Raw genomic sequence first — 16,887 nt, forward strand, 5'->3', positions numbered from 1 at the left:
TCCAAATTAGTAATCTTTTACTTTTTCTAAAATTGACTTTTCTTGTTCCCAAATCCAAACAGAGTGCATAAGTTGTTTTCCTCTTATATAACTTCTTAAATATATTCAGATTTCTGTATGGGTTTTAATTTTTCTTCAAAGGATTTGTTTCTATTTTTGAATATTTATAATGCTGTTTTAATTATTATTATTGATTTATAATGGTTTTGGTTAAACATTCTTCATCTATTTTCCAAATGGATTTAATTAAATTCCTTAGCATATACTTTAAATATCTGAGTTGAAACTGCACTACTGTACAAGTTAATTCAGGAAGGATTGTCTCTTTTACTATAAAGCTTTCCATCCATTCCTATTCTTGTTAGTATTAAGATTTTTCAGTATTGAAATGTTACTTGGATTTCTCATTGTAATTCCAAGAATGGCTTAATTTCTAAAGAACATGTAATCCTACCTTATTGATATGCCTGACACCCTTTCAGACTATTAGCAAAAACCCTGAAAGCTGCCAACAGCTCAGGCCTCACTGTGTAGACTGGCCACCCCACCCATGAAGAGGCAGAGTCTATCTCCCCACCTCTGGAATCCAGTTGGCTTTGTCCTGGGACTTCTAAGACCAAACTTTAGATCACAGAGCTTTGGGTTTGCCTTTCTGATTCCCTGAATAGTATGTGAAGAAGTTAAATGATTCTTCTGGAGACAGGAGTGTACCCAGGGATCAGCCACTGCAGGTACAGACAGGGAAGCGAGGTTCTCTCCATGTGCCCGTCTCTGATGAGCTCCAGCTTCATGAGTGGCCCCAGCTGATATCATGTAAAGTAGAAGACCCACCCTGCCGAATCTAAACAACCCATGGAATCAGAAGAAATAATAAACCATTGTTTTTAGCCATAAATGTTGGAAGTGGTCTGCTATAAAGAAGTAGCTGGAAAATGTAACACTCTGAAATTACACAGGTTTGGTTATTTTATTTTATAATCTCCAATAATTTCATTGTGATCTTTCTTATGTTCTAGAAACAGAAAAATATCCATAATTTTTAAAAATTTCCAATATTTCCTTTTTTAAAAAATTTGACAGGCAGAGTTAGACAGTGAGAGAGAGAGAGAAACTGAGAGAAAGGTCTTCCTTCCATTGGTTCACCCCTCAAATGGCCACTGAGGCTGGCGCGCTGCGTTGATCCGAAGCCAGGAGCCAGGTGCTTCCTCCTGGTCTCCCATGTGGGTACAGGGGCCCAAGCACCTGGGCCATCCCTCCACCGCCTTCCCGGGCCACAGCAGAGAGCTGGACTGGAAGAGAAACAACTGGAACTAGAACCCGGTGCCCATATGGGATGCCAACACAGCAGGCGGAGGATTAACCAAGTGAGCCATGGTGCTGGCCCCTCCAATATTTATTTTCTTTCTCTTTGCATGACTTGTTTCAACATCAAGGATCCCAGGACAAAGTAAAGCACATGGTCTCAGAGGGTGTCCTTCTTTAGGTTCTGGACTTGATCTGCTTTTAGAAAACATCTTCCCATTATGTACCTTGTAACTGTTTTCCATAAAGGAGATATGCTTTGTTAGGCTTTGGAGGTATCTCAAAAATCTTAAATTTTTTTTTGAAATAGGTCCTGATTCTATTATATACACTTTTGCAGGGGGTGGGGGATATTGATACCTTTTAATTACTTCATATACTGTAACTTGCTGTAATATTTTCCTTTATTAAACAAACTAAATTCTTGTTAGTAACAATGAATACTTTTTAAATTTTACTACTGAATTTCATCTAAGCTTTCTCACATCAATATTAAAAGGTGGGGCTATGTTGTGATTATCAGGAAATAATCCTTTTATACAAGAAGGCTCAGGTAAGGCATTTGATGCAACAGTTAAGACACTGCTTGGGACACCTGTACCCTATATTAGAGTGCCTGGGTTTGAGTCCCAGCTCCACTTCTGCTACCAGCTTCCTGCTAATGCACACTGGAGGCAGTAGGTGACGGTCTAAGTACTTGAGTTCCTGCCACCTATGTGGAAGACCTGGATTGAATTTTGAGCTCCCAGCTTTGGACTGGCCCAGACCTGGTTGTTTCAAGCATTTGGGGAGTGAACCAGTAGATAGAAGATCTGTCTCTGTTTCTCTGACTCCCTCCACCCCCCCAAAAAAATAAAATAACTGGTTTTTAAAGAGCTGTTTCAGAATTTCAAGAAAAACCTATACAAGGGCATCACTATTTTTTGAAACTCTCAAAACAACTATAAACTTATTAGATTCAGGAGCTACTTGGGATTTGAGGATATTATTACATGATTTTTTCAATGCCCTCCACATTTTGGCCTTTAACTATTTATTTTTAAGATTTATTTTATTTATTTGAAAGGCAGAGTTACAGAGAAAGAGAGGCAGAGAAAGAGAGAGAGAGAAACAGAGGGAGAGAGAGAATCTTCCATTTGCTGTTTCACTCCCCAAATGGCTGCAATGGCCAGAGCTGGGCCGATCTGATGCTAAGAGCCAGGAACTTCTTCCAGGTCTCTCACGTGGGTCTCAGAAGCCCAAGCACTTGGGCCACCTTCTACTGCTTTCTCAGGTATATTAGCATGGGAGGTGGATCCAAAGTGGAACAGCAGGACTCAAACCAGCGCCTATATGGGATGCTGGCGCTGCAGGCCGTGGCTTTACCAGCTATGGCTCGGAATCAGCCCCAAGCCTTTAACTATTAAAAAAAATTTTTTTTAAGGATTTATTTATTTACCTGAGAGGTAGAGTTACAGACAAAGAGAGGGAGAGACAGAGAGAGAGGTCTTCCATTTGTTGGTTCATTCCCCAAATGGCTGCAACACTCGGAGCTGAGCTGATCAGAAGCCAGGAGCCAAGAGCTTCTTCTGGGTCTCCTACATGGGTGCAGGAGCCCAAGCACTTGGGCCATCTTCTACTGCTTTCCCAGGCCACAGCAGAGAGCTAGATCAGAGTGGATCAGCCAGGACTATTACCAGTGCCCATATGGGATGCCAGCGCCACAGGTGGATGCGTTTTAACCCACTACATCACAGCGTTGACCCCTAACTATTTCTTATATTGCCTCTCCTACCTTTTGTTGTAAGAAATAACCAATTATGGGGCTGGCACTGTGACGCAGTAGGTTAATCCTCTGCCTCTCAAATAAATAAATAAAATCTTAAAAAAAAGCAAAAAGAAATAACCAATTACAGTGTTCATCGAGTTTATAACCATGTAGCTTCTGCTTGATATTCTTTAATAATTTTTTAAATCTCTCTCTTTCTCTCTCTCTTAATATTACCCCGAGAACATGGGATGAGAAAATGTTGAGGACAAAGCTCTACTGGGCTGTGGGTCGAGGTGGGTTGAACACTAGTATTGAGGGCAGAAGGGACCAGCCAAGCAGCCTGACTGGGAGTGCTGAACATTCAGTGTTCAAGTACCTTCTTTTACAACCTTGGGAGAAAGGCACAAAGGCAACTCCCATGGCAATTATGAGCCCCAGAACTGGAGTCAGCCAGCATGTGCAGAGCACACGCTGCAGTGAGTTTAGGGCATGTTCTGAGTCTGCAACTCCAGACTGCCTTTGGACAGGTCCCTTCATCCCCCACAGCTCGACAGCTATTGCACATTTGTACACTGAATTTAATGGGAAACCAAGTTCTTGAGTTAGGGCAAGGCCTTTTTTGATTACAGATTTTGTGGCTCAGGCCTGTAGGGTCTGAATTCTGGAGCAAGCTCCAAGACCCCAAATGAGTATGAGTCTTCCATAACACAGGCCAGCAAAGGTTTCCCATTCTGGGAGGCCATATAGCTCTGCAATTATGGGACTGAGGGGAGAGCCCCGTGCTCTCTGCAGGGAGCGCACACAGTTCAGCCAGTTCCCACTGACTTTCTCTCTCTTTCATCACAGCAGTGACATGCATCAAGTAGTTTATTTACCCATTTTCTTGTTTTTGCTCATTTGTACTCAACATTTTTTGAACCAAATATGCTAACGGTTTAGCAACATTAAAAATCTGACTATGGATTTTATTTATAGATTACACTTAAATTCCATTTGCCAATTGATTTTAAAAACGTATTTCATTTCTTTTTGTGCTTTTCTTTCACAGTTTTTGTGGAAGTAGTTAATGATCATTTTTTTTTTCCATTTAAATAAATGTTTCTGAATTTTTTTTTTAAGAATTACTCTCATTCTGGGTATAGTCCAAGGACTTACTAGGTAGCTTCTTATCACTCAGTAAAAAAAAAGTTTGTGTTATATTTCTTAGTTCTTCCTAGCACAATTATTGGAGTAACATTAACAATTTTCCAACTGGTTAGAGCTTTTTGTTTGTATTTTGCATTTTATTTTCATTGCTTTGTGGTCAGCAATGTGGTCTGGAAAGACGCCTCTTCTTTGGAGAGAACCCACTGAAAATTGTCACAGGATGCCTGGTGGCTTCTCACTCTATATTACATTCTTTGCACTAAGAGTTAAACAGTTTTAGGCAATGATGATCATACAGATTAATGCGATACCTCTGCCCCATTACTAAATGGTGTAGTAAAATCTAAATTCTTAAAACACCTATGCCTACTGGCAATTTTAGCTCTTAAAAAGAGGTGAGGAGCCGGCACTCTGGCTCAGTAGGTTAAGCCTTCGCCTGCAGCGTGGGCATCCTATATGGGTGCCAGTTCTAATCCCGGCTGCTCCTCTTCCAATGCAGCTCTCTGCTGTGGCATGGGAAAGCAGTAGAAGATGGCCCAAGTGCTTGGGCCCCTGCACCCATGTGGGAGACTCAGAAGAAGCTCCTGGCTCCTGGCTTTGGATTAGCACAGCTTCAACTGTTGCAGCTATTTGGGGAGTGAACCAGCGGATGGAAGAACTTTCTCTCTGTCTCTCCCTCTCACTGTCTATAACTCTCTCAAATAAATAAATAAAAATCTTTAAAAAAAAAAAGAGGTGAACATAACACATACAAGAACATGTAACATAAATGAAGCTGACCTAATGGGGGAGAGACCAGTCCGCCAGGGATGAATCACACTTTGGATATTATAAGGGTTGTGGAATTTCAATCCAACAGGCAGATAGATTCCATTGTTATAAGCCTGTTTTTAGATGTTCTGATTACTGATGTAAAAATATAGGCACAGGATTACTCCAGAGGAGTCGGACCTCAGTAAGACATTTTGAATTGTTTTTATTAGTTTGTAACCATCAAGTAAATGAGTACATGGGCATTTTTGGGACCATCTTTTCTTCATAATGTTTATTCTCGCTCAGAATTTATTTTGAGAACTGGCACAATGAAATAAAGTCATGAGCAAAGTCATCTTGGTAAAGACATTTCTTCTATCTCTCCAGTTCAACTCATGTCAAAGAGACCAGCAGGATGTGACCGAGGTGATACTGATGTAAGAGAATCTGACTAGCCAAAAGGCTGGAGCCACAAATTCTCAACTGAATTTTCATAAACTACTGGCTCAGATGGGATGCTACCCTATAGAGTAGTATTGAAACTTACTGAATTTTTTAAACATGGCATTAACTCTTCCCATCTTTTTAAATAAATATTAAAGATCATGTAATCAAACTCTAACCTGGCAGATAGAATCCCATATTATTTCTGCTTCATTTAGGTATTAATGTACCTGTCAGTTCAAGTCCTCAAGTTATGCTTGTTTCTCTTTTGTGTCGGTATGCCCACCACAACCTATATTCTTACTTTAGAACTGAGATGTTTTCTTATGAACAGAACCATGAATTAGAGATGTAGGACCATAAGATGCCTTATATGTTCTTTGGGGAAAGGCCATCATTTTATAGATAATACTGAAGATCAAAATACTTAAGCAGGTGCCACAGAGGATCCCTACTGAATGTTCACTGAGTTAATATTTGTGAAGTACTTACAGTGTGGGTGGACAGGGAACACATCATGGTAATTAAACGACCTGTCCAGGAGCTCACAGCCCAGCAGAACAGCTGTGATTATGACCCAGATAGCTGGATTAACAATTCTGTCCCTCACTGCAGCCACTGGGCCACTTTGCTTTCTCTGCTTCTCAGAAAAGATCAATTTCACAGCAATGATTTTATTCTGAAGGATAATCTGAAGGGGGGCAGTGGGGATCCAAGCAAAGATACAGAGATGAGGTGACAAATATTGTGTCAACTCTCAAAAAATGAATGCAACACACAAAGGCCCTCAGCAGTGAAAAAAAAAAACAAAAAAAAAAACTGAGTTGGGACAGCTCTAGGCTTACGAGTATTTAATACCCACCCACTCCTCTGTGCTAGCTCTTCTCGTTTGGTAAGCTTGCTATGTGCTTGATAAATAAATCTAATATAAATAAAATAAGCAGCTTTCCCTTGAGAAACTCACCATCTAATAAGGACAGACAGAGAGTAAATAAAGCAGAATTCATTGTGGCAAGTACTACACTGGTATTTACGCAGTGAGGAAACACAGAGGACAGCAGAGCTGCTCATATACATTAGTCCCCCTTTGACTGCGATTTCACTTGCTGCCCTTTTAGTTACTATGAAATGGAAAATTCCAGAAATAAATGATTCAAAAGTTTTAAATTGCATGCCACTCTGAATAACGAAATCTTGTGCCACCTTGCTCTGTCTGGTTCTGTATTTGATTGTGTATTTGTCTGGTGTGTCTACACTGTATACGCTATCCAGCCTTTAAGTCACTTACTAGCCATCCTGGTTACTAGATCGATTGTCATGCACAGTGCTTGTATTTAAATAACCCTTATTCTACTTAATAAGAGTCCTAAAGCACAAGAGCAGTAATGCTGACAACTTCATTCTAGTATGTTGTTATAAGTGTTCTATTTTATTAGTTTTTGTTGCTAATTTCCTTTCATGTCTACTTTATAAGTTAAACCTTACCATAGACCTTTAAGTATAGGAAAAAACCACTAAGGCAAGGGGTTGGTACTAGCTGTGGTTTCAGGCACCCACTGTAGGACTTGGAACACATCCCCCTGAGGATAAGGGAGGACTGGTATATTCTAGGGGCAGTGGGATCTAGTCAGGGCAAGGAACCTACCAGAGAAAATGCTGTTACCTGCCAGCTGTATTGCTTTAGACAGAGTTGTAAAGATGGCATTCCTGCTCTCTGGAGCCGGAGGCTCGGGAAGCCCAGGAAATGACTGCACCAGGCACCCAGGCCTTCACAATATGCCACGAGCTGCTGGTGTCAAAATGAGGCTCTCAGCCTACAGCAGATGGTGCTTCCTGAAGTTCCCACAGGGAGCGAGTGGTTTATAAAGCAGAGAGCCCCAAAGAATTCTTACTCTTACTAACTTCCCCGGTGCCTGAACCAACATGAAGAATGGATTTCAGGCGCATCCCTGGGTGCTCCAGACCACAGGCAAAGCCACTGGCGAGGCTTCTCTATGGGGTCAAACTTGTCAGAGACCAGGGGTGCATAGAGCAACAGCCCTCAACCTTCTGCAGCCTGGCTTCCAGGACACCTGCTCTCCATGGCGCAGAATCCGATTTCAGTCTCTGAGACTTGATATCGTGGGTGAGGAGGCTGAGCTACCAGAGACTGAAAAGGGGACAAGGAGAGGAGTGGGGGAGAGGGGCGGAGTCTCTCAGGTCTGAGGGGCTGCACACCAGACTGCTGGGACTCAGGGGTGCCAGGAGAGGCTCACAAGGGGAGCGGGACAGAACTGCCCCTACTTAAAGGCCCCTGCCTCCTCTGTCAGTTCTAGCTGCCAGGGACTCCAGGAGCAGAGTCTGTCATCCGTGTGCTTCATTCCGTTAAACACACAGAAAGAGTACAGCGGCACATGGCAACAATTCACAGAAGGAATGATCCTGGGGCCTCTGGTTTACACCGTATCACATGCGAGGTCCTGAGGTTGCAAGCAATGCAAGCATCTTCCAATGCTAAGGAAACTTCCTTAGTCACAGCCTGCCTTCCCCTGCTTGTTTTCATCCTTAAATACAGGCAAAGCACCCATAACTTTAGATGATTGGGAACACAGACACGTTCCAGGAAGTTGCTACAGAGGCCCACAGGATAAGTGCTCCCCAGGATAGGTGGCAAGGCCTGGTGGCGGTCGAGTTTTTACCTTCAAATGCCCGCGCAGCATCCACGAGGTGGGACCAATCTAAACCCGTGGCCGTGTCCGGGAGAGGCATCAGGCCAGGATCTGCGCACTTGGACTTATCTGATAAGGACCCATCGGAGAACCAGAACTCATCTAAACACAAACAAAACCAGAGCATTAGTCACAGCATGGGCACTGCTGCCTTGGCACGGCCATGCCCTCCCAGAGTTAGTCACAGCACAGGCACCCCCAACCCCAAGCACAGTCATTCGTAACATGGGCACCACCACCTTCACCTACAGTCAGTCGGTCACAGCATGGACACGGCCGTCTCCGTCTACAGTCAGCCAGTGGGTCACAGCCCAGGAACCCCCATCCCCACCCAGGAGTCCTCTCAGTCAGTCAGTCACAGCGTGGGTGCTTCCACACTAACTCAGAGCCAGTCAGGCAGTCGGCGTGCAGGCACTGCCATTCCCGCCCTAAACAACTTTGTGTAGAACACATCCTGTTCCCAATGAATAAGACACATCAAGCTGCGGCGACCCCAGAGGCACAGCGTGGGGAAAACGGAGGTTTGTCGAAAGCAGCCAGTCTGAGACTGATTACAGGGCAAGCAGGCGTGCGGCCAGGGTGGCAGGGGATCAGGACGGGGCCTTTGGAGAGCACCGTAACTTCAGAGCTCGCCTCTAGCACATGCACCTGAGCCTGGCCACCTGCAGGATGAATGCCTGTTTTCTTCAGGGGTGACTTTCCCTGTCTGTAAAGTGTTGCAGGCTTTTCATTGCTGCAAAAAAAGGTGAGTAGCACTCTCTTTCCAGATGAATTCAAAGGCTTATGGAAGAACAAGGCTATCTAAGCTGAGCATGGCAAATTTCAGATGCCTTAAGTATCAATTTATTACAAAAATGCATTAGAGCTTTTTGTTAAAAGACAAAAAAAAAAGAGGACATTATTTCATAGACTGTGCACAAAAAGAGTAGTTGCACTGTTCTTTTACCTTTAAATAGTTGTATCACCCACTGGCTACCCACAAACCCCTCACTCACCCTGTAATGAATGTCTGACAGTTTTCCTTGGACTGTAAATGCTCATCATGGTATGTTAAGTGTTTACATAATTAGTAATACTAGTTGTTAAGAACCCAATATGCATCTGATGGCAAATTCTGAAAAGGCATGCACTGGACTCTTTGCAACATGCCCTTTCTGAACCTGCTAAGAACCTTGCATGCAGCTGCTTGTGAATGCATCTGACTAATTAGGCCAATCAAGCTAATGACCAGCTAATGCAAGCGGAGCCTGCAATGGAGTTAAGTAAGGGCCATAATTAACTGAATGCACCTGTAATTTCTGTTCCCTTATCCTTCTGGGTGAAATTCTGGTGTCTGGACTAAAGAGAGATGCATTGGTAAACTTGGCCCTTAGGACATCAACAGCTTTCACGCGTTTGACAAGTACAGCTCTCAGGAAACCTCCAACAGCTGCAGCTCAACCAATCAAACCATGCTATTTTCAATGCTATCATGTTGAAATAATCAATTGATTTGATCCCAGCCACCACCTTCCGAGGAATTCAGTAAAGGACACTTGGTTAGCATCATCCCCCCTTCCTGCTCTCTCCACATGCTCTTCTCTGAAATAAGAACACTCCCTGATGCCTCTGCTTGTTCCATGTGTGATGTCCTTGGTTCTTATCATGTGGTGAGCCAGGAGCAGAGGGAAGGAAGCAGCAGTGTGGGAGTGGAAGGGGAACACTCAGGGCTCACTGTTGCCCTCCTCTACTGAGGGTCTTCCTGGGGAAGAAGGAGGGCATGGAAATAGTCCCTCTCCAGAGGCTGGGCTGAACTGGCTCTCAGCTACCTTCTTGAACCTCAAGTTTAAAGATAAAGGGTGACGCAGAAACATAAGCAAGCCCGGGATCTTCATTCACTTGCACATCACTTCCTGTTGTTTCTCAAACACTCTGGTCCTTTACTCAAAATGAGCTTAATGTACAGAGTGTAAGGCAATTCTATTAACCAGACAACCACCACTGATTTCCATGTGGCCAAGCTCCCAAGAACAGGAGTGACGGCATTACAGTTGCATGATAGGTGCAGAGAACAGGCCGGCTGGAGGTGGCTCACAGGAGCCTTCCAGACTCCCTCCTTCACTGGAAAGGAAACTGGGCATGGGATGGAATATTCCCACACAAAGTACATTCTGCCCATCATGTTTCACTAAGAAATGCCAACTCATGGATCTTCTTGGTGTTCATAAAGAAGTAATCCTTCATTCCAGCTTCTGGGATTCTTAAAAACTAGATTCAAACCTAACACCCATGCTGTATGCTCTCTATGCTCTTCCCTAACACCGCTAGACCACAGTGTCCTTACTGGCACTAACAAGAGCCAGGTGGAAAGAAAACATGATAAAAGGACAAAAGAGGCAAAATGCAATGAGAATGGAGGGGAAAGTGGGCACCACTGACTCAGAAGATGGTGGGAGGCCCATGTCCTCCTGCAGTTGTTACCCCAAACACCTAGGGAAGTAGTCTCTCAAGAGTTTTAGGCTAAAAAATGAAAATGTTGACCATTCGTAAGCACCCTTGAAGTTCCATGATATTTGGCCACTTGTAATTGTACAAGGCACATGTTTGAATCTTGGTAGCTAGAAGCTGATGTGGAGTACATGCATGAGTGGGCCCTGCTGTCCACACAGCACATACAGCAGCTGCAGCCAGACCCTGGACACAATACATAGCACACACACATCCCATATGCTAAATGGCACCAGAGACTTCGGGATCTCACAAGACCTCAGGGTACATATATCATCGCCAGAGGCAAGCACAGAGCTCCCCTTTACCTCCAATTTTTATAGAGAACCAGGGAGCAAAAGGAGGGAATAATAGTTTGTGATCTTCTTATCATAAAATAGGAGCCCCCTCTCTCAAACTGTGATGAGACTTTGGTCTATTTGAAACTGAACTGAGATAGAAGACTTACAGATTAGAAATCTTTTTTTTTTTTTTTTTTGGACAGGCAGAGTGGATAGTGAGAGAGAGAGAGACAGAGAGAAAGGTCTTCCTTTGCCATTGGTTCACCTTCCAATGGCTGCCGCGGTAGGCGCGCTGCGGCCGGCGCACCGTGCTGATCCAATGTCAGGAGCCAGGTGCTTCTCCTGGTCTCCCATGGGGTGCAGGGCCCAAGCACTTGGGCCATCCTCCACTGCACTCCCTGGCCACAGCAGAGAGCTGGCCTGGAAGAGGGGCAACCGGGACAGAATCCGGTGCCCCGACCGGGACTAGAACCCGGTGTGCCGGCGCCGCTAGGCGGAGGATTAGCCTAGTGAGCCACAGCGCTGGCTAGAAATCTCCTTTTCTCTACAGTTTATTGGGGGCTCTACTACTGAGCTATCCATGATGTACTGATTTTAGTTTTTTATACCAATTTATTTGAGAGGCAGAGAGATAGAACTCTCAAATCCAGTGGTTCATTCACCAAATGCCTGCGACATCTGGGACTGGGCCAGGTCAAAGCTGGAAGTCAGCAACCCAAAACAGGTCTGCCATGTGGCTGGCAGGAACCCATCTACTTGAGCCATCATTGCTGCCTCCCAATGGAGAGTCTGCACAAGCAGGAAGACCGTGTTGCGAGCTAGAGCCAGGTATCGAACCCAAGTACTCTGATATGGCACACAGTTAATATAACTAGTGTGTTACCCTTTAGGCTAAACACACTGTCCCCATGATGTATTTAATAAGTGACTATTCCATCACGTGCGGGGTACAGTGTGGATAAAACAGGGCTCAGCTCTCAGGAGTATTACATTACATGCTGAGAGGAAAAGAAACAAAGAAATTGCAGGTAGTGATAAATCTTTTGCAGAAAATAAAATGGGATGTGACTACAAAGCATGTTTGGGAAAGGCCAAGGAGGTAACAGTCAGTGGAGACTCAAACAACTAGAAGGAGCTTCTTGATGAAGAACATATTTCTAGAAAAAAACATTCTGAAAATGTGTGGATTTCGAGCTGAATCCATTGCCTTTCAGCAAGCACAGCAAGCTTTGTGTCAATGGCTACCTATAGTCCTCCCTGAATAATCAAAAGGAGAAGCATGTAATTTTCTTTTCCATTGGTTGGTAAGTCATATTTTAGAATGAAAATGACCATGTTTCTTTGCTTGTTTGTTTTATCTGAGACTCCAAACGTGCAAACATTCTTTCCAATACTTTTAACTGCGGTGAGGTATCGCGACTAGCATCACCTGGATGGCATTCACTACGCAATCATTCCATTCAGGTGCCTCAGCAGAACCTAACAGCAGAGTAACCAGTCAAGAGACAGGTTCTGCCTCCTAAAAGCCTAGTCAACTAGCAGATGGATAGAACTGGTTAGGATCTGAGAGGGGCTTGGATACGCCGTGTGCAATGCAAACCTGGACAAGGCATTAATGATCAATTGCTTGTGCTTTGTGATGCACACAGATGTTGTCCAACTACAAGTATGAACCAGTGTTGCACTTGCTGTCACACAGCTATATCAAATACAGTGGGGCACTGAGTACAAGAGACTACTAATAATGGACATTATTTTGTATCTGTAGTACTTTCTGCGAGCTTTGAGAGTGAGTTTAAAAAATCAGGTGGGGAGGGAGGACATCGTTGAAAAGCATTTCTCTGGCACAAAATGGACATACAGAAGGTCTCTGAAAAGCTCATGGAAACTGCCTCTTACGAAAAATCTGTCCATGAGTTGAAAAACATTTTTCTACAAAAATAAATTTATGATTTAATTCTATTTTTCACTAATGCTTTGAAGTATCTTCTATAGTGTTACAGCTATCTGTAGAGGAGGGTACCATTCTCTGCTCATCTACCCGAGGTCTATTAGGAGACTTGCGGATCTGGAAAGGTGGCTGATGTTCAGGCACAGCAACCTGAGCTGCCTGGACATTGATCTGTGGCTTCCTGTGTGCTTTCCTCAAACCTGCGATCACAGTAACCATCTTTATTGAGTCTGACTTCATAACTATGATTATAAATGCCAAGGGACCTTCCTTTTAACAATTCCTGGGGTCAGATCAGAGATTGCACAATTACTGTCTAGATGTTTATTGCAGGAGAGACTGAGGACATCTGAAGAAGGAGAAAAAAGTGCTCTAATCAACAGTCACAGCTCCGCCTCTGGAGACTTAAGGATGCCTTCTTCCATGCCAACCTAGGCCAGGACGGTTCTTCTGTTGGTTGTTAGCCCTTTGACACCTGTGACACAAAATGGCCAAACCCACAACTGTGGGCTGTAGCAACTTATGCAGTACTAAATTATAACTACACTACTAGTTTCTTTTATTAATTCTAAAACTTCACTTTCAAAGATTAAGTGGCATACTTTGTCAGGTGCCTCAGTCAGAACTCTAGGATTTAAAAACATACAAATAAACAAGTAAGCTGTTTTTATTTTTGAAATTTAGCTCTCATTGTATCCTCATAGAAAGACTTCAGCATTCCTTTGAGAGTTCTGATTTCCATTCCACAAAAACAAAACCAGGAGTTCTCTTTCATTTTTTGTGCACCTGCCAATGGTAGAGGTTGCACTGAATCAATTAATCCAGGAGTCCCATTTGATAAGGAGGAAAAGGTAACTATGATTGTTTTTTCAATGTTGCTAGTTACCTGGCCTGTGAAGACTGCTCAAATAAACACTCCCAATTTTTTCCCCCACTTGGACCATTAAAGACATTTACTCGTACAATTTGCCAGTAAGGAAAACAAAAGCAATGCAGAAACATTTCAGAAGGGCTTTCAGTTGCTGGATTAGGTGATATTTGCACACTTCTAAGTGGAGGTCGTAAAGACAGAACACAATGCAGTGACTTCACAGGAAATAGGTATGAATCATGACATGAATCATACTCTAGACAAGTTTGTTAAGTATCTGTCCCACAGGGGTGGATTAAGATCTTGGTCTCGAGAGAAGATTCTGAGGTCGGTTCAAATCTGGAACTTTTGAAAGTTCAAAATATCTGAGAGAGAAGCCTGGGACTGGAACAGTGTATGAAGAAAAGGTGCAGAGATCAGCCTCGGGTGCTCATTTGAAGAAAGGTTGTCGGTCCTTTCCCCGGCTGCCTGACTTCCAATTCTGAATGAGCCCTGCAGGAGTCTCTGCTGCTGGTCGGGCCCCTCAGGAGATCTTGAGCGCCCCAGGAGTGTTCTGGTTTTCCATCCTAAGAGAAGAACGTGTGTGCCTTCTGGGTTTTTCCCCTTACTCTACCTACGCAGTTATTTTAAACCATCCAGTGCTAGATGATCGCACAGAACCAATCTCCAATACAAGATTTAATGTGAAGTTATGCTTAAGTCTCTCTGAGAAACAACACAGGCTACTGGGAGACCTTAAACAGTCCTTATTTCTCCACCCGCAAGATCTTTGGCATTAGCTTTTACATTTCACCTTCTCGGATTGCTCCAGTTTTACACTGTTGAACTACTCTCAGAGACTATTTTCTTCTCAGAAACGGTCTGTGGAATGGGTAGAAAGCACAGCAAGTGAAGGGTGATTGAAATCTGCCACAGATAGAGAGCAGTAATCAGAGAAATGACTGTGGTAGTCAGAGGACCCAGAAACTAGAAGTCTCCCAAACAACAAAATCCTGGAAGATTAAATTCTCTGTGGCCAAGGGACAAGGAACTAGAAGTATTGAGAAAGAACAGAAGTCAACACAAATTACTTGAAGTTCCCTTATTTACCTCTTGTCAGTTTACTCATTAACCCTAGAGGAACTTTTTCTTAATAGTTTAGAGGAGACACAGGGCCAAATAAGGATTCTCTAGAGAATAGTGAACAGCAATGGCAGCACAGGAAATTCTTCATGCTTCTGAGAGAAATCAAGTGAGGCAATGCTTAACCAGGACCACGAATAAGCAGTCCATCTTGCTTATTTCCTAATTGTGCCTTTATATTTTGGACATATTAAATATGGAGAGTCTTTTAGTACACGCACAGGTAGATAAACTGTAGTAGTTCAAGACCATGTCTGGGGCCGGCATTGTGGTGTAGTGGGTAAAGCCACTGCCCGCACCACTGGCATCTAATTTGGACACCAGTCTGTGTCCCAGCTGCTCCATTTCTGATCAAGCTCCCTGCTAATGGCTGGGGAAAAATAGCAGAAGGTGGCCCAAGTATTTGGGCTCATGCCACCTATATGGGAGACCTGGAAGAAGCTCCTGGCTCCTCCCTGGCCCAGCCCTGACCATTGCAGCCATCTGGGGAATGAACCAGTGGATGGAAGATCTCTCCCTGTCTTGCCCTATAACTCTTTCAAATAAATAAATAAATATTTTTTGAAAGACCATGGAATATTCAGTGCTAAAAGAAAATGAGGGGTGAAGCCATGAAAAGCCATGGAAGAATCTTAAATGCTTACTACTAAGTGCAAAGGCCAATCTGCAAAGGTTCCATATGGTATTGTATGACATTCTGAGAAAGGAAAACCCATTACAAAGATAAAGGATTAAGGGGCAAGGAGGGATACATAGGTGGAACACAGAGGATGTGGAAGGTGATGAAACCACTCTATGATTCTACACTGGCAGAACGGTCATACCCTTCTCCAAACTCTACAAAGTGTCCCACAAGAATAAACCATGAGTGAGAGATAATATTGTGTCAATGTGGATTCACTGGTTTACCAAATGTACCCCTCTGGTTCAGGAAGTTCACAGTGGAGGAGTCTGTGTACGTGTGTGGGAGGGACAGAAGGTTTCTGGAAAACTGCTTCATTTTCTGTTCAGTTTTGCTGTGAGCTTAAAACTGCTCTAAAAAGCAAAGTCGGTGTGTGTGTGTGTGTGGGGGGGGTGGGCAGTGGTTGTTGTGACACAGCAGGTTAACCTGCCACTCGAGATGCCCACATCCTCATCACAGTGGCGGGTCAAGTCCTGGCTACTCTGCTTCTCATCCAGCTTCCTGCTAATGCACCCTGGGAGGCAGCAGTGACGACCTAAGTGTTTGGGCCTCTGCCATCCACATGCTCCTGGCTTTGGCCTGGTCTAGCCCTGGCTATTGCAGCTTCTCCAGGGAGTAAATGAGCAGATGGAAGAGCTCTTTCTCTGTCTCTCCCTTTTTTGCTCTTTCCATTGCTCTGCATTTCAAGTAGATGAAAATAATTAAATATTAAAAAAATCATCTAATTTTTAAATTTTTTGGTAAGATTTATTTATTTGAGAGGCAGAGTTACAGACAGAGAGAGGAAGAGACAGAGAGAAAAGTCTTCCATCTGTCGGTTCACTCCCCAGATGGCCACAATGGCCAGAGCTGAGCCGATCCAAAGCCAGGAGCCTGGAGGTTCTTCCTGGTCTCCCATGTGAGTGCAGGGGCCCAAGCACTTGGGCCATGTCCCACTGCTTTCCCAGGCCATTAGCAGGAAGCTGGATTGGAAGAGAAGCAGCGGGGCCTAGAACCAGTGCCCATATGGGATGCCGGCACTGCAGGCAGCAGCTTAGCCCATTACACCACAGTACTGGCCCCTACTTTTTAAAAAGTGAAGCTATCTTTAAAAACAGAAAGATATACATCTTTCATGTGGAAGCAACAATGAAGGGTGGAATGGAAGACATGTATTAATACATGTATTATGGAGAGTTCACAATCATACTTTAAGTTCTATAAAGGGAAGAAGTAACATTTTCAAGAAAGTGGTTTCACTGGTTTTACAAATGCTTTTAAAAGAATTTTATGTCTAACTTAAAAAGAGAAACCACTTGGAGAAATGCTGGAGAATTAGAATATGTGTGTTTAACTTTTCAGATGGTTATCAGGAAGGGGTTTAAAGGCTTCTTCAATTTAGGTGAATGGC

The 16,887-nt window shown here is 43.6% G+C and overlaps 1 protein-coding gene across 6 annotated transcripts in view; it reads right to left on the reverse strand.

Annotated features, from left to right (window-relative positions):
- SIPA1L2 (signal induced proliferation associated 1 like 2) overlaps positions 1-16,887 on the reverse strand; it is a 228,768-nt gene that overhangs the window by 11,615 nt on the left and 200,266 nt on the right. For all 6 annotated transcript variants that reach the window (XM_062210619.1, XM_062210616.1, XM_062210613.1 and 3 more), the window contains one exon: positions 8,074-8,205. In XM_062210619.1, coding sequence (XP_062066603.1) covers positions 8,074-8,205 — 132 coding nt within the window. The remainder of the gene's footprint in view (positions 1-8,073; positions 8,206-16,887) is intronic.

This window comes from Lepus europaeus, chromosome 14 (genome assembly GCF_033115175.1).
Source record: "Lepus europaeus isolate LE1 chromosome 14, mLepTim1.pri, whole genome shotgun sequence".
NCBI classification, from domain to species: Eukaryota; Metazoa; Chordata; class Mammalia; order Lagomorpha; family Leporidae; genus Lepus; species Lepus europaeus.